The 18,112-nt window shown below is 49.1% G+C and overlaps 1 protein-coding gene across 4 annotated transcripts in view; it reads left to right on the forward strand.

Moving 5' to 3' along the window:
- The first annotated feature begins 10,097 nt into the window (after window positions 1-10,097).
- The window catches only part of DHRS12 (dehydrogenase/reductase 12), a 37,238-nt gene continuing 29,223 nt past the window's right edge, over window positions 10,098-18,112 (forward strand). Inside the window, exons 1-3 of one of the 4 annotated variants that reach the window (XM_032611530.1) lie at window positions 10,098-10,198; window positions 14,320-14,453; window positions 16,094-16,176. In XM_032611530.1, coding sequence (XP_032467421.1) covers window positions 10,143-10,198; window positions 14,320-14,453; window positions 16,094-16,176 — 273 coding nt within the window. In that variant the 5' untranslated portion in view covers window positions 10,098-10,142. Of the gene's footprint in view, window positions 10,199-10,583; window positions 10,704-14,319; window positions 14,454-16,093; window positions 16,177-18,112 lie in introns of those variants that run through there. The other 3 variants (XM_032611531.1, XM_032611532.1, XM_032611533.1) reach the window with 3 other exon arrangements.

An 18,112-nucleotide genomic window follows, 5' to 3' on the forward strand; every position in this document is an offset into this window, starting at 1 on the left:
GCGTCGTGCAAAAACACCATCGTGCTTCTACTCCTTGCCTGCATCTCTCGAGATGGCAGTTGGCTGTGGTGCAATGGGATCATTCCACTGGGGTCGGCCACACTAGTGGGTCTCAGACCTCAGTGAACATCAGAGCTACCCCCGGGTTTGTTTAAAGTGCTGAATCCCAGCCCACAGGTATTCTGATGTGTGGGTCCCCACTGATGCTGATTCCATGGGTTAGAGAACCACACACGTGCCCTCAGCCCACGCAAGAGGCACAGACTGACCCAGGACGGCCCGATCCTGGCGGTGACCATTGAGGGCAATGTGATGTTACTTCCAGTGTTTCATGTTATTTCCGTCTGGTTTACCGTAAGGAGAGGCAAAGTGGTCAGTAGCTTCCGTTTTTGTGTAGCTGAATCTTGTGCTTCATTTCCTTGGGGGTATTTTCATGTTGATGAAATAAACTTGGTCAGTTTGTTCCTCAGCACCTTTCCAGAGTGCCCTGCGGGGAGAGGCTCCTCCAAGCCTTGGGACTCTACTTGTTCTTAAAACAGCGGCATCACCACAGGGGCAGACTTGCCCCTTGGAAGCCGACAAGCATCAAGGGCCTGCTCTAGGCAGATTTTGCTCCATAGAACTCATAATCCTCAGGTGGATGGATGGGTTTGTAGCGGAGATTCTAGAAAAATGAAGTAACAGAAAATCCTTCTTATTGATTCTAGTGGTATTTTTTTCTTTTTACGGGTATGGAAGTAAGAAGAAAGCAAATCTCTCTTTTATAGAGATCGAATTTCAGTATTCAGTTTTCAGGTCAGCTGGTGTCATAGCATCCAAGTTATCTTGGATATCTTGGGAGACAGCATTTTGCTATTTAGCAGAAGGAAAATAGGAGGTGGTGTCTCCGTTTTTTAAATTGAAATACATATATATACATATGTATACATATATATACATATATATATACATATGTATACATATATATACGTATATATACATATTTTAAATTGAAATACATATGTATACATATATACATATATGCATATATGTATATATACATATATATACATATATACATATATACACATTCTTTTTTATATTTGTTTCCATTATGGTTTATCACAGGATATTGAATCTAGTTCCCTGTGCTATACAGTAGGACCTTGTTGTTTATCCATTTTATATATGAGTTTGCATTTGCTAACTCCGAATTCCCAATCCATCCCTCTCCCATCTCCTCTCCCTTGGAAACCACAAGTCTGTTCTTTATGTCTGCGAGTCTGTTTCTGTTTCATAAAAGTTCATTTGTGTCATATTTTAGATTCCGCATATAAGTAACATCATATGGTATTTGTCTCTCTGTCTAACTTACTTCACTTAGTATGATAATCCCTAGGTCCATCCGTGTTGCTGCAAATGGCGTTATTGCATTCTTTTTTATGGCTGAGTAGTATTCCATTTTCTATATGTACCACATCTTCTTTGTCCATTCATCTGGCGATGGACATTTAGGTTGTTTCCATGTCTTGGCTATTGTAAATAGTGTTGCTGTGAGCATAGTGGTGCATGCATCTTTTTGAATTATATTTTTGTCTGGATATATGCCCAGGAGTGGCATTGCTGGATCCCATGGCAGCTCTATTTTTAGTTTTTTGAGGAACCTCCATACTGTTTTCTGTAGTGGCTGTACCAACTTACATTCAGGAGGTGGGGTGTTTTCAAATACATCTTGTGTTGTTTTCTCTGGAACGCTTCCATAGATCAGTTAGCTTTTAAAGTTTAAACTTTCTTACTGCATTGTATGGAAGTATAATTCCACTTTATAGGAAAAGAAAAGGCAACTGGTACTTTCTGCAGGTTTGTACCATACCAGATGTGGTATCAAAGGTTCACATATATGGCACGTTCTAATCAGGCTCCTGAAAAGTCTCATGATTCAAAAGCCCTTTGTTCTGATCACCTCCTGTTCATTCCATTGGTGAGAGAGGGGTTCCCTGCCCTAAATAGGGTGGCCAAACACACAGCACCTGACATTGAACAGATGAGATGGACAGCCTTTTTTTTTTTTTTTTTTTTTTTGCGGTATGCGGGCCTCTCACTGTTGTGGCCTCTGTCGTCACGGAGCACAGTCTCCGGACGCGCAGGCTCAGCGGCTATGGCTCACGGGCCCAGCCGCTCTGCGGCATGTGGGATCTTCCCGGACTGGGGCACGAACCCGTGTCCCCTGCATCGGCAGGCAGACTCTCAACCACTGCACCACCAGGGAAGCCCTGACAGCCTTTTTTGAGTCACATGTACTCACAGCCTGGGGAGGAGGCTGTGACCTGCTGCGTGATGCCACATGGAGATTGCGTGCAGAAACACAGTGAACAACCAGGGCTGTAAGGGGTCCCACTTTGTAGTAACAAGAGGGTGGGGTAACCTCTAGTTCCGCAGGAGGATGGGATTGGTTTGTCTGAATAATTTCGCAGGCTGGCAGGGAGGTGAAGCCTGTGAGGTTGCCGAGAGGGTGGGGTGTGGCCAGTCTGACTGATCAGGGAGCTAGCCGGGTGGGTAGCTTTCCCGCTGGGTGCGGGCAGATCTGGTGAAAGCACAGGACTCTCAGCTAGGCCTTTGGGCCTCTCCGAAGCTCAAAGATGTCAAGGCGGCCCATGAAATTTTACGCCTTGCAATACGCCCTCCAAGATCAATCCCTGCCTGTATTCATTGGCCACACTCCCTGTGTTACTTAGTCCTGGATTCAAGTCTGGCTTTGAACTTTCTCAACCACCAAATCATCAAAGGAGATATAATCAATGATAAGATATGCATTGTGCATGAAGTTCGCCCCCTACCCCAGCACTGTCAAGGTGAGGACACGCATCGTCTCCTTCCTGAATAGCTCTGTCCCTGGTTGACAGCACTGAGCTCCCGTGAATGATTTTCCCCACAATTGCAAAAATCTTGCAGTCTGATTGGATTCTTCCAAGACAAATTTTTTTTCACTCTTTATCTCTTTACTTTAATATTTCAGCCTTTAAAATGTCCTGTAGCCTGTACTTTTCCATAGCCACACACACAAACAAGGCATTTTGCAAGTCAGTCTACAGTTTATAACTGTGTTTATAAAGAAGGCAGTTTCAGTTCAGTTGCCAGTCCTCTGGGGCAAGGCGTTGTGGCCCAGCTTCCCCTGGTCCCTTGTGCCAGCCCAGTGGGGCCGCCCCAGCTGCAGCAGGTGTTGAAGCTAATGGCTCATACCTGCAGCCTTTCCGGAGCCCTTCCTTGGTTGGGTAGAGCCAGCTTGTGCATGAGTTACCACTCCCTTGCACGTGCACACGTATACACACACAAATGCTCGCGCGTGCGTGCACGCGCACACACACACACACACACACACACGGTTATCCGTTTCTAAGGACTGATCGGGACAAGAGGGCATCCCAGCTTCAGGGCAAGTCAAACTCTGGTGTCATTTACGCGCCAGAGCTCCCCAGGGGGTCAGGCCAGACTTCACAGAAGCCACATCCTTTCCCAGCTTCTTCCTTTTTCCTGTCCTTCCTCCCTGTCTTGCATTCTGGTTTCTCCTGAGACCACTCCCTCAATACATCACATTAAGTGAAGCTCCACTTCAGGCTCTGCCTCCGGGGAACCTGACCCAGGACAGGGCTATTTTTCCACAGCTGGAGGCAGGAGCTATATCAGTAGTACAGTCCCTTTTATAAGCCCTTTTATTTTCCTAAAATGACTGTTTTAAAACTTTGTTTTCTTTATAAAGGTGATACACGCTTATGGCTAAAAATTCAAGTAGCGTCAAAGCTATAAAAACTTAAAAGATGACCTAAATGGGAAGGAAATCCAAAAAAGAGGGAATGTATGTATACATATAGCTGATTCATTTTGCTGTACAGTAGAATCTAACACAACATTGTAAAGCAACTATATTCCAATAAAAATTAATTTTAAAAAGTAATATAAGGCTAATATGCATATTAGGTTAAAAAGTGATGTGATCATTTAGTTTACTAATTAAAAATGTGTCTGAAAAAATTTAAAAAAATAAAAAGTAAAAGATTTCAAACCCTACCATAACTCTTAGTTCTAGTCCCCCAAGAGGTCACCAGCATTCATCTTTTAGTCTCTTTCCAGAACATATCTGTATATATTTAAGCATAAATACGTGATTTTTATATAATTTACATCACATTATTCATACTACTCTGCAACCTGCCTTTTTCCATTTACAAACCAAGAACTTCTTTCCATCGTCAACGCAAAGAGACCTGCCTCAAAAATGACCAATACACATAAGACTCATTTAAATAGGCCCTTTCTCTGTAACTGTCAGGGCCGATCATTTCTGTGAATCAAAATGGAAAAACTAGTAGTTTGACATTTTATTTTGCCAAATGAACAACTGAGAGCTCAGTTTGACAAAGTAGTTGTCAGTTCCCCCCTCGTGTGCCAAACAAATGAGCCTGACTGAACCCAAACTCCCTGTGAAATGATTGAGGATCCGATTAGATCAAGGGCACGTGACCCACCCGAGGGCAACTCAACTCAACGGTCCCCAGCAGTGGATTAAAGCTCGCGAGAGAAAAGAAGCTGAACTGGTTCTGTGTTATTCACATCCACAAAACCACGTACATAAGGAGCAAACTATCCTTCCAATAGAGCATCTGTGTGTGAGTGTGTGTGTATGATTAAGAAGCTGTATTAGGCAATGAACACAAGACGGAGGCAGCACCTGAATATCACAGAAATTATAAGACATGTTTTAAGATACATAACAAAAGTAATAATTAACCACAGAGCAATACCATCTCACACCCACTAGGATGGCTACTATAAAGCAACAGCAAAACCCAGAAAATAACAAGTGCTGGAGAGGATGTAGAGAAATTGGAACCCTTGTGCACTGTTGGTGGGGATGGAAAATGTTGCAGCTGCTACGGAAAAACAGCATGGAGGTTCCTTAAAAAATTAAAAATAGAACTGCCATATGATCCAGCAATTCCACCTCTGGTTATATACCCAAAAGAATTGAAAGCAGGGTCTTTAGAAGATATTTGTACACCAATGTTCACGGCAGCATTATTCACAATAGGCAAAAGGTGGAAATACTCCAAGTGTCCATCAAGAGATGAATGGATAAACAAAACGTGGTGTATACATACTACGGACTAATATTCTGCCTTGAAAAGGAAGGAAGTTCTGACACACACCACGACATGAATGAACCTTGCAGACATTATGCTAAGTGAAATAAATCAGTCACGAAAGGACAAATACTATATGCGTTCATTTATGGGAGGTCCGTAGAGCAGTCAAATTCATAGAGAGAGAAAGCAGAATGGTGGTTGCCTGGGGCTGGGGGGAGGCGGGAAGAGGGAGTTAATGTTTAACGGGAACAGAGTTTAGGTGTTGTAAGATGAAAGGCTCTGGAGACGGATGGTGGTGATGGCTGCATGACAGTGTGGATGTACTGAATGCCACTGAGCTGTGCGCTTCAAAAAGGGTTAAGATGGGAAATTTTATGTTACGTATATTATACCACAATTTAAAAATACGTAAATAAAATCATGTATTCCTCAATCCTTCCAAGCCTCCCCAGAATGATGGAATCACCCAGGATTAAACAGCTGGCAAGGGCAGGGCCATTTAGACATTCCACGCATATGTAAGGGCACACATGCTCACAGGCTCACAAAAACCCAGTCTCACTCTTAGTTGACTGAGATCTTAGTGCCCCGCCTTCTGTCTCTGAGTGTCTCTGACTTAGTGGGGGGGGCGGTGGGAGAGGTAGGCGTCGGGGAGAGATGCTGGTGGAGGGAACGGTGAACTTGCAGCCACCCAGCCAACACAGGAACCAATCAACCAACCAAAAAGAGGAAGGAGATGGTAGATGGTAGAGGAAGTTTCCAGCCCCACACAAATGACTGAAGGAAGAAACTGAAGAGAAGCCCCCAGGAGAAGTGTCCCATCCTTATAGAAAAGGGGTTAAATGTGTGGGGTCTGGACCCCGACTGTCAGGTTGGAATCCTGGCTCTGGTACTTTCTAGATTCTAGTGTGATCGTGGACACACCTTGAAATTCTCTGTGCCTCAGTCTACGCATTTGAAACGAGCTTAGAATAGTGCTTGGCACATGGCAAGTAGAGTATAAGTATTTGTTAAATAAGAGAAAAGGTCCTGTATTTCACCCTCACTCCTATGCCTCAAGGACTGGGTGGTTTATAGTGCCGTGTAGAGGGGAAACTGAGGCTCGGAGAGGTGCAGTGTCTCCTGTGAAGAGGCATCAGAGCTGAACGCAGGTCTTCTGACTCTTGATCCCAGTTCTTGCCACTGCGTGTCTGCTGCCCTCTCCCTGTGTCCCTTGGTGGCCTTTCTCCCGAGCCAGCAGTGGGAACCAGGTGGTACAGGGAGCATTGGTCAGGGTGAGTCACAGCAACCCCTCAGAGCATTCTCTGGCTTCTCCGACTGCTTTTGCACTGAGGACCTGTCTGCCCTGAAAGGACAGCCCTAGAAACAGACTGCGTGAGACTTTCAGACCCACACAAGCCCCGTCTGCGGGGAACCATTTCCTTCATCAGTTCCGTTAACAGGGTGACTGATCGACCCAGGCATCACGACCGCCCCGCCCTTGGCCCATCTCGTCCACGTGCCTGGTTCTTGGAAAGTGGACAGGGCTAGGGAATGAAGGTGCGCCTTTGTGTGTTTTTTAATTTGAATGGTAACTCATGAACATAGTACAGAATTCAAAGGCACCAAAGGGTGTTCGGTGTAAGCAGAGTCTCTCTCCCCACTGACAGCTCTCTTACCAGAGACCTCCGCCCCATGAATAGCTTCCTGTGAAAGGAAGGACACCCTCAAATCCATGGATCTGCCCTTCAGGGAACTGGTTCAGATGCCCCAGGGGAGAGCGAGTCTGTAAAACTGGTGGCATCAAGTGACTTGGGGAGGCAACCAGAGGGGCAGTTCTGAGTGGGGTTCTACCTCCCCCTGGGTGCCCGTGTGGGTGGGTCATTGTCTGCCGTGTCATCCCTGGGCTGCTTCTCTCCTCCCTTAGTGTGAACCCCAAGAGGCAGCCTCGGGTTTCTTATAAGCCTTTTGCAATTAAGGCTGGGAGCGCCCATCCCTTCTCGTGAATATGGAAGAGACGGGTTCCTTAATCCGTGTACAGACAGGGTCAGGACACTGAGGAAAAACAGGGATCAGCATCAGAGACCTTCCTCCCGACCCGCCACCTCACCCGCCTGCCTTTTTGTTCCCTTCGCTTTCATGTCTCTTCCCCACCCCCAGCTGCACACTAAACACGTACAATGAGCAGTGCCTGCGCTTCCCATGGATTTATGATTTATGGTTATTCAGCTTATTACCTAAGTGGTTTTGTCAGGTAAAATATTAAGGCACCACTGCCATTATAACCTTGTCTTCCATGATCTCATTGGCAGCTGGTGTTGCCATGACAACTGGGCTGGAGGAACTGGTACTGAATTTCAGTGGAAGAGATGCAAACACTGGTGTGTGTGTGTGTGTGTGTGTGTGCACGCAGACTTCCCATCATGTGTATCTGTTGTGCAGAAAGCCATAGATTTCTCAATCCTCACCTTCTGCTTCTCCTTCCAGTTTGGTCAAAATTAGCTTCAGGGCTCTAAATCAATTAGAAGCAAGCTTTAGAGGATGACTTCTTTGTGTGGCTTTTGAGTAGCAAATTGGAACCAGGGACACAGAAGAAATATCTTCGAGGCTCTCTACCCACATGAAATGAAGCAGCTACACCCACTCGATGTCGCTCCTTTAAAAGCACCTGGGGCCTAACTTATTGAACATCTTTGTGTAATTCTCTTAGTAGTCATAGAAAGTCAGAGCTGGAAGGGGCCCCAGATGTCATCTATCTAATTTCCTTTTCATTTAGATGAGAAAATTGAGGCCCAGAGAGGCTAGGTGACTTGCCCCCATACAGTACGGTCCAGTGAGAGGCTGTTGGCTCTGGAATCCCACTGCCTGGCTCGAGTCCTGGCTCCATGTGTATTTACTGTGACCTCAGCCAAGTGGCTTACCCTCTAAGTGTTTGTTCATCTGTAAAATGGAGATAATAGTGAGAACAACCTTACTAGGTCATTGTAAGGGTTAAGTGAGATAATCCACAATATTTGGACATATTAAACCCTCAATAAATTTTATCACTATTGCCCAGGGTAACACTGAGAATCAGTGACAAAACAGAACTAAAATCCAGCTCAGCTAACTCCCACTTAAACTGGACCCTTTTCCCATTAATCCCGTCCTGTCCTTTGTTTCTTTTTGGTGTGTATGTTGCTTGTCATCCAGGGGAGACTGGAGTTCCCTTTTGAGAAGAGGTTGTCTTTTCTTAAAACCTCCTATGAAGTGTGTACAATGCAGTCCCTAGTGGATACTTGTTGATTTGAGGATAAACATTACATGCTTCATGCACTCATGGAACGTGGATGGAATGTACATGGCATGGGTGTAGCGTAGGAGGGAAAGAATGAGAAGAAAACTTGAGGGAAGTGAACGTTTTTTGATCACCTCGAATGAAAGCAGGCAGTTTGCTCAGCTCTTTACAGATGGCTTTAATCATCACAACCACCCCATGAAGTGAGCATATTCATTCCCGTTCCACCAACAAGAAAACTAAGGACGGAGTAGGTCTGCAGCATCCCGGGCTTTACACCGCAGGTGGAGAGAGCTGGGTTTCCACCCACCCTTTTACTGCAAGGCGCTGCTGATGTCCTCAATACACTGTGTGGTTCAAAAGAATTTCTTACCCCCTCTGTGAGCCAAAAGCACATTTCCTGAGGTGGTGAGAGAGATTCAGAGCAGACTGATACCTTTTCCATCACTGACACAGAGTCTACAAAGCACAGTTGTGTAACTCTGGGGGTCCAAAATGTTCTCCTGGTCTAACCTGACTGGCATTGAAAGTCACACCAGGCTGGGTGGCTTTACAGAATGCCACTTGTTTAAACTTCCTTTCATCGCTCTGTCAAAAATAAGAGCAATGCCGTGGAACCTCACAGTCCTGTTCAGAGGAGCAAGCTGTTCTGGGGAAATTTGTTTCAAAAGGTATTCTGCATTAACTACACGCCCACTTGGGAGGGGGCAGTGATCCTATATCGTCTATCCTAGGTAATGAGGCCATTAAACCAGCTGGTCTCTGCGCATCTTATGTAAGTGTGTCTCAGTCTCTGGGTGAGTTGGGTAAACCAGTACAGAATTTAACGGCGAGAGGTTTCCTAACTGGGACTTAGAGATGGAGGTCAGATGTGGACAGGGGTGCCCAATTCCTACATATGGGGCCCAGAAGGGGCTGGATGACTTGTCTAGGATGTAGGCTGACACAGCCACTTTGCTTTTTTTTTTTTTTTTTTTTTTTAACTAACACAGTATGTTTATTTGGCCTTGGGGGATCGGGGACGCTGATGAAGATTTGGAGGCGATAAAGGGCCCCTGGCACTGCAAGACGCTGCAGAACTAGTGGCACAGGTCTGTACTTTGGAGACAGACTTACCTCTCCGGAGGGAGAGAGACCCAGCCCTGCCTCTCCACAGTCGTTTCACTGTGTGCATGTTACTGACCTGACTTATTGCACCTGCTGAAGAGGCCATGTCCCTCCGCCTAGGTACTGGGGGCATTTCGTGAAATAAGGTAGGTGGGAACTTAGAAAATGCTGGTTTTTCAGTAACCCCTATGATAAACCCATCAGATGAAGACATCTTTTTAGTATCAGTAAGCCTCATCGCTTTTATTCCACACAATTTTCTGGGGCATCAGATTCTAGGAGGTGCGCTTCGGTGCCATCTTTGCATCCTAGTCATACCCCCAAAACGTGCTGACGCCCGGCTTCGACCCAGAGGTGACTATGCAGACCTTCAGCGCGGCCCGCAGCACGGTCTGCCCTCCCTCCCCCCGCCCCCCTCTCCAGCCTTCTGAGGCTGGGGCTGGAGGGGGGCACTCTCCAGATCCGGGGCAGGAGGGGCGTTCCACGTCGTACGGAGACGCCGTCGCATTCCCAGTGGAGAAAAGCCCCAAAGGCCGCGGTTTTTATGTAACTGGGATGATGTAACCGCTGGCTGGCCCGGGGTGCGGGGCGGGGCGGGGCGGGGCGGGGGCACCGGGAGCGCGGGCCCGCGAGACTCTGCGTGCGGCGCCCGCCCAACCATGCTCCTCTACCGCAGCGCCGTGTGGTTCGCCAAAGGCCTGCGCGAATACACCAAGTAAGGATGCAGAGGGTACCGCGCCGGGGGCCGCGGGCCGGGGCTGCCGGTTGGGGGGCAGGCCGTCCGGCTGTCACGTGGCCCGCCTCGGCGTGCGCGAGCGAGGTTAGCGGGGACGCGCCCGCGACTTCCCCGCGATCTCTTGGACCCACCAAGCGACGGAGGCGCCCGTTAGCTGGCAGCCCGCGGGCAGATGTGTCGGCGGCCGGCGCGACCCCCGCACCTGGCTGGCGTCCGGGGGCGGGGCCTTGCAGCGCAGGCCCCACCCACTGACGTCAGGCGGCCCAGGCGCCTGAGAGCCTCCAGGGTGTTCCCTTGGCACCCTGCTGGGCGGGCTCTGATACAGGCTCCGCGGGGCTGTTTTCGGCGTCAGACCGGTTGCTGAGCTGCTAGTCGAGATTCTGCTTAGTACTTTCCTGGGTGTGTTTTTTTCCTCACTAATCAACTGCGGCTTGTGGACTGTGACCTCTCCCTCCAGCTGGAACATTCCGGGCGCGGGTTTCAGGTCAGCTCTGCACCCAGTGTGAGCTTGCTGAACGGTGCTGGATGGTTTCAGCGGCCCCCGTGATCGCCCTCGCTGTGGTTTTAAGGGGTGGCCACTTCTGGCAGAAACCACCTCCGGTGGTTTTTATCTTAGAATTAGTTAGGCTTACGCAGTGGTTCTCACCCCTGTCTGAAATCAGAAATCACCAGTGGAGAATATAGGATACCATTTTCCAGGCCCTCCCCTTAGAGATTCTGCTTCAGCTGATGTGCACTGGGGCCTCGACAGACATTTTATTTAAAAATCCTACAGGTGTTTCTTCTGTGCATCCCAGTCATCTCTAGGAGACTTCCTTCCCTCCCTGCACTAGGGTTTTATCAGTTCCTAAGGCAGCCCGGGCAAATTTCCATCATAGCAGGACTCCAGGCATCATTCCAAGGGGAGACAGCTACTGCTGCTCCCTTCTCTGCACCCCACATCCTTTTGGAAAAAGTGCAGACCCTCCTCAGGGGCCAGTGCTGCAGAGAATGTGGGAAGTGTAGCCGTCAACGCTGACCCACTGCATTTAGGTGAATACCATGGCCGCCTGTTTCAAAGGGGTGTACAGGCAGTGGCCACCATTTGCTGGATCTTTCCATGTTAACACGGAATGCAGCATGAAAAGTTTGAGTCAGCTTCCTGCCCCAGGAAAGCAGGCTTCTAAAAGTCTCTCCCCAGACTCTTCCATGAAGTTGGAGGGGTGCAAACTTAGGCGGGTTTCCCTCTATTATGTATTTAGTGAATTGGAGGGTAAGACAACACCTTACTTTGATTCCAACTTGAGAGTCTGTAGTTTGGGTTTACAGTGTTTTTTCTTGGCACACCAGGATTTTTATAAAGCTTCCTTATGTTGGGCCCCTAGGCAACAGGATCTAGTTATAGTTTCCTAAACTTGCCCGAACCTAAGAATTACCAGGGGGTAGTTCAGCTACAACAACTGACTCCTAAGCTCCTAGCACATGTGGTTGGGACCTTAGCAAATTCCATATTGGATAAACTGGGGGAAGCCTGCCGGGGAGCTTGATTCCTGTATTCAGGGAGTTCAGGAAACACTAAGTACAGTGGTTGCTCAGCTCGAACCAAAATCACCTGGAGGGCGTGTGAAACCACTCACTGATTGCGCGGCCTCACCCTGGAGTGTTTGACTCCGTGGACAGATTGCCAGGTGATGCTGATGCTGCTTGTCTGGGGACCACTCTGAGCGTGAGGTAGAAGGTGCCCTAGGCTGGGGTGTTGGGCTTCATTACCTACCATCTCATGACCTTGGGTAAGTCATTTATGTCTCTCTATGTCTGAAAAATAAGAACTGATATCAAGAGTTTATAAAGATGAAAAAAGAGGGTGGGAGGACACAAACTAAGTTGTCTTACTAACAACAGACTGGATCAGGATGGAATCCCTGTGTTGAAGGCAAAGGACAAAGGGAATTATGACGTGTCCTTTAGCCCAGCCTGGCACCGCCCACTTGGCAACTGGCTCACAGTCTGGAGTTTGAGGAAGAGGTTTAATCCACAGGAGCCGTCCTCAGCAAACCTAAGGCTCTAATAGGATCGATGTGGTAGCCCAGAGGTTAAGGTCTACTCTAGCTGTGTGTCACAGAGAAAAGCCTCTCAGCTTCTTGCCCCAGGAGGAGGGGGCTCCTGGGGCCGGGTCCCTGTGGGGCATTTACTTGGGGCATGTTCTCTGGCCCTGTGGTGGTTTGGAAAGCTCTTCCTTGCTCCCCACCAGTGCCTTGTCCTGCCTGGGCCCCTATTCACTGACTTCCTGGCCCTTGATTCTTTCTGAGAAACCTCTTTCCTCTGCAAGAAAATCTTTTCACAGTGATCCTGGGACCTTGTGGGTAAAAACAAATCTTCCAGCTTCATCTTTGGTTATAGTTTAAATTACTCTCAAAGTCCCTAATGATTTGAAGGGCTAGGGGGTGGGGTGCGGGGGCAATGAGCTTAGTTTTGAATGTGAAAGGTATTCATGTCGTTATTAATACTAGTAATAATGATAGCAACTATTATTTATTGAGCTCTTAATTTATTCCAAGTGTGTGATAAATGCCTCACATACATTATCTCACCCAGGCTGCCCAAGAAGTAGCTTTTATTATCCCCTTTGTGCAGATGAGGAGACAGGAGCTCAGAAAGCTTAAGCCAACACATAAGACGGCACAACTGTTAAGAGGCAGAGCTGTGATTTAAATCCAAGTTGTTTGATCCGAAGCCCTTATGATTGATATTATTTTTAGTTTCAAGTCAGCCTTTCAGGAGGCCTTGGAACAGTCAGAATTCTTGCTTGCCCCGCTAAGCGGCCCACTAACAGCGGAAGCAATGGGAAGGGCATTCTCTGAGCCGCCCTGGATGTTTGGGCGCATCACAGACGGTGAGAACAGGAACATTCTCCTAGGTCTCTTGACTGTGAGACCAGGGGCCATGACTGCCCCTGTGGCAAAACCAGACCCAAGCTCATAAACATTCTTTGGCCCTCTTCACCAGCGTCCAGGCATGTAATTGGCAGTTGTGCTGTGCCAGGGCGTGGGGCAGGAGACCAGCTGTTGGCAGTCTGTGTGTAAACAGGGCGCGGGGAGGGCACTGGGCTTCTTCCAGAACCTTTGGGGGAAAGAGTTGCTTTCTGCATTGCAGGGAATCAGCTCTTTGGGTGAGAGACACAAGCTGAGACCCCAGCCTGCTGGTGTGTGGGGAGAGCTCCGCCCTGGGGGTCTCCTCCTGCCAATCCCCCTACACTCTGCCTCTACCACCTCAGCCAATTTTGTAACTGGGAAATACGAGGACAGTAAAGCTAGAAGAGGAAGCTCAAAAAGCAGAGAGAAACAGTTAAGGAACTCAGGGTGGTTTCTATCCAATACGATGCCTTTGTGCAAATTAGAAGCAGCACCTCCCTCTCTGTGCGCTTTGCTGTCATCCGGCAGGAAGCTCTCCTGATGCAGGTACGAATCTCTCATCGCTGTGATCGGAACGGCGCCCCCTAGGGTTGTGCAGCGTTCACCCTGTGGCCCCGAAGGAGCCTTGCTTCCTCTGAAGGCGCCTTGCTTCCTCTGAAGGCGCCTTGCTTCCTCTGAAGGCGCCTTGCTTCCTCTGAAGGCGTGCAGCCCTCACATAACCGCACCTGCCCCCTCCTCCGTTCCCTACATGCAAATCTGTCCACTTTGCCGTGGTCCTTCTGTACCTGGGTAGAGACACCTGTCCTGCGGTGCAGTAGGCGTGATGTTCCTGGTCTCCCAAGCTCCTCTCTGCTCCCCCCACTGTGGGAAAAAGGCCCCCCCAAAAGATCTATCTATCAAAGGGTTTTTTGGGGTGGGGGGCACCTCCTGGTATCAGAGGCAGTCAGAGAAAGGTAGTTTGGCCACCAAATTGTTGGAATTGCCAAGCATTTTCAGTTCAGGAAGCTAACGGTATAGGAAATGTAGGCCTGGAGGAGATGGTGGTGCTCATGAGACCAGGGAGGATAGCGGGGGGAGCCCAGGAAGAAAGGGGCTGCATGATGTGCCGGAGAGGGCATGATGCCCAGCGCAGAGTTAGGCTTCCTCCCCACAGGGGATTGTGTTCCCAGCTACTTACGGCCATTCCTTCTGTGGCGCTGCTGCTTCCAGGAGTGGCTATGAGTCTGCATCCAAGGACTTCATCCCTGATGAGTTGGAGGTCCAAGTCCCTGGAAGAGCCTTCATGGTCACCGGGGGGAACAGCGGCATTGGAAAAGCAACTGCCTTCGAGATCGCCAAGCGAGGTGAGCAGCCTGCTAACTCGTGCGTGCACTGGGGCCCGAGGCCAGCCTGTGGCCGGTCCACACCGGGGAGAGTGCCCTGTGTCGCAGGAGGGTCAGGAAGGCCGCAGCCAGCACAGCCAGGAGCCCTGAACAGTGACCCTGTGCCGATCGGCACAGCTGCTGTGCGGTAAGCTTCAAGCTAGAGGCAGACAGAGCGAGTGACTGGAGGAGGCTTTTCTCAACACGGTTAATTCACAGGAGAGCTGGGGTCCACATGTCATTGTTTTCTGATTAAGAACAGTGAGGGGCTCCGGCCAACCCTAGGCGTCTGAATCACCAGTGGAACCTTAAAGCAAAAAACACCTGGATACTTGGTCTCCAGTTCCTGTCTTCTCAACAACAACGGGGTCGGGAGTGGGAAGGATACTGGGAGTCCCTCGCAATTTGCCTGCGGACCCTAGTTAAGAACCAGAGCCCCCAGAGTAACGGGAGAGGGGCGTGCAGCGAACTTCCTTTTCCTTCCTGGTGTCCAGCCTGCAGGTTTCGAGCAGCTGGAGACGGCCTCCCCTTTCTCCTCCCTAAGCTTGATTTGGGGAAGCGCCTCTCTGGGTGCCCGTAAATTTTTCAGGCAGCTGAAGTCTTCCTGCTGGTAAACGCCGGAATTTCCTGCATGAGCGCAACTGCCCTGGGTCACTTAGTGGCACCGTGGTGGCTAGAAAAGCCTGCCGTGTCTCTCCAGAGCCCCTTCTCCAGGAAAAGTGGATGTTCCGGCAGAAGTTGGGGAAATAAGTTGGGAATTTATCACTTTTCAAGATGCTCGAGATTTTTTTTTCTCTAAAATTGTTAGGTATTTTTCAGGGGAATATTATACCATTTGGAGTTGTATTTAATTATCTGCCAAGTCGGGGGAAGGTTAACTGCATCTTAGCAACGGGGAGGTACTCTGAAGAGTTGTGGGGACGAGGATAAAGCAGACGGGCTGGTTGTGTGATTAGCGTGTAGCATCCCATTAAACAGACCCCATTTTAAAAAGCAGCTATTTTAGGTGAAGAAAGCAGGTCCCATAATGCTTACTTCTTAACTGCCGCAGACAACGTAAGTCCCCTTTAAATAAGCCTTGATTGATGACGGTATGGCTTTTGCTGGAATAGTCTGAGAGCCATTTATGGACTCAGCCATTCAGTAAATATTTATCGAGTTCCTGCTGCATATTAGGCTGAACATTAGACTCCCTGGGGAGCTTTTAAAACATACGCAGGCCTGGGCCCGTCATCTAGAGCTTTAAAAACTTCCCAGGTGGGTCCAAAGGGCAGCTAGGTTGAGACCTGTGTGTCAGGTACTCTGTGAGATGTTAGGGATGCTGGTATGACAGAAACTGACCCTTCTTATCCTTGATGTATTCAGACCCTTAAGTCAGGATGTTGTCCCAGGTGCACCGTCAGTCAGCTCAGGTAGGCAGGAGGACGGGTTCCAAGATCACCCTCTCTCTTACATCTGCTGCTCTGACTGTGGGGACCATCTGTCTAGATTTTCCAGAATAGTCTCCATTTCAGGTACTCTTTCTGTGAGCCCGTATGTCTTAGTCCTTCATTTGGAAAAGCTGGTCTCCACAGCTGTCACTGTCGCTGTCCCTCACAGACGGTTTTGTTGAATTCCACCAGGTGGCACAGTTCACCTGGTTTGTCGAGATCAAAACCGAGCGGAAGGTGCCAGAGGTGAGATCATCAGGGAGAGCGGGAACCAGGTGAGCTGCTCTGTGGCCCTCCTGCTGGGGGCTTCCTGCCTGCAGGGTCCGCAGTGCAGGGGGCTGGGCTCCTGGCCACGTGCCCCGACTTGGCAGTGGCCTGTTTGTGCTTCCGCTTGGGAGGCAGCCTCAGCCAACAGAGCTGGAGCTGCGCTTTTCTCTTCTTTTTTCTTTTTTTTTTCAATGTGTTTCAGGACAGAGGTCCTATTTTATTTTATTTTATTCTATTCTATTTATTTTTGCTGTACAGCAAAGTGAATCAGTTATACATAAACATATATCCACTCTTAAAAATATATTTATTTATTTATTTATTTATTTGGCTGCGCTGGGTCTTCGTTGCGGCACACAGGATCTTCGTTGCCCCATGCGGGATCTTTAGTTGCAGCATATGGACTCTTAGTTGCGGCATACGGGATCTAGTTCCCTTACCAGGGATCAAACCCGGGCCCCCTGCATAGGGAGCACGGAGTCTTAAGCGCTGGACCACCAGGGAAGTCCCCATATATCCCGTCTTTTTTAGATTTCCTTCCCATTCTGGTCACCACAGAGCACTGAGTACAGTTCCCTGTTTTATACAGTAGGTTCTCATGAGTTGTCTGTTTTATGTATAGTATCAGTAGTGTATCTATGTCAATCCCAATCTCCCAATTTCTCCCACTCCCCCCTCGCTCCTCTGAGCTGCCACTTTTCAAAGTCTGGGCTGGACTGGGGATAAGGGGGGCAGTGAGATTTGATCCCACGCCCCATGAAGGCATCAGTGCCTGCTGGGGAGACATGATACGGACGTAGCACTGCTGGGGTCCCCCCCACAGAGGGAGGCCACGTCAGTGAGACACATCAGAGGTGACTCAGGGTGAGCCAAGCTGTAAACTGACCCAGTGGTCTTCAGATAAAGAGGGACAACAAATGACATTTTGGCCTTGATGAGAGCCACTTCCTCTCGAGAGCTTTCAGAGCTGGCTCACGGTTTGTGGGCTTCCTCTTCTGAGAGAGTCGGAACCAGGACTGGCTATATAATCTGTAGGGCCCAGCGCAAAACGAAGGTGTGGGACCCTGGTGTTAAAAGCCTAAGAATTGGAGGACGGTGAAGGCATAACATTAACACAAGCGGGGCCTGTACTCCAATAAAAAGTAATTTTAAAAAAAGTTCCGGGGCTTCCCTGGTGGCGCAGTGGTTGAGAGTCCGCCTGCCGATGCAGGGGACGTGGGTTCGTGACCCGGTCTGGGAAGATCCCACATGCCGCGGAGCGGCTGGGCCCGTAAGCCATGGCCGCTGAGCCTGCGCGTCCGGAGCCTGTGCTCCGCAACAGGAGAGGCCACAACAGTGAGAGGCCCGCGTACCACACACACACAAAAAAAGTTCCCCCTTGAAGGCACTCTGGCTTAGTAACACAGTAGAATCTCTAATAAGAACGAAGTTAACAGTTCCAAAGTCCGAAGTGTTATTTCTAGGAGACTTAAAAATCATCACAGTAATAACGAAAGGAATGAGTAATCAAAAAAGAATTAAGAAATAAAAAACAAGCGGGGCCCACTTGTGGGGTCTGTGCACCTGTGCAGGTGGTACCCCGGGAAGCTGGCCCCGATGGAGGCCCCTGAACTCCCAGTGTCAAGTGGAGAGGAGGGGGCTGGCTGGCAGTGACCACGGGCCCCTCACCTTCGCTCCAGCCCCACCTGGAGTTTCCTCCTCTGTCCTGTGCACCTGCTTCTCCAGCAACTGCCCATAGCCGAGGGGCGGACAGCGCCCCGCGCCCTCAGGCTTGGGCCATGGCTAAAGGGAAAACAGATGCCCCAATCTAGAATGGACTGTTTTGCCTCTGCTCATGAAGGTTACTCCACGTCTTGAAGTAACGTTTTCAAGGCAAGAGACTTTCCGCAGACTCCGCAGCCTCTTGCCATCAGATTCCTCCCGGAGGCTTAGGGCTGGCTGAGA

This window comes from Phocoena sinus, chromosome 18 (genome assembly GCF_008692025.1).
Source record: "Phocoena sinus isolate mPhoSin1 chromosome 18, mPhoSin1.pri, whole genome shotgun sequence".
Lineage (NCBI taxonomy): Eukaryota > Metazoa > Chordata > Mammalia > Artiodactyla > Phocoenidae > Phocoena > Phocoena sinus.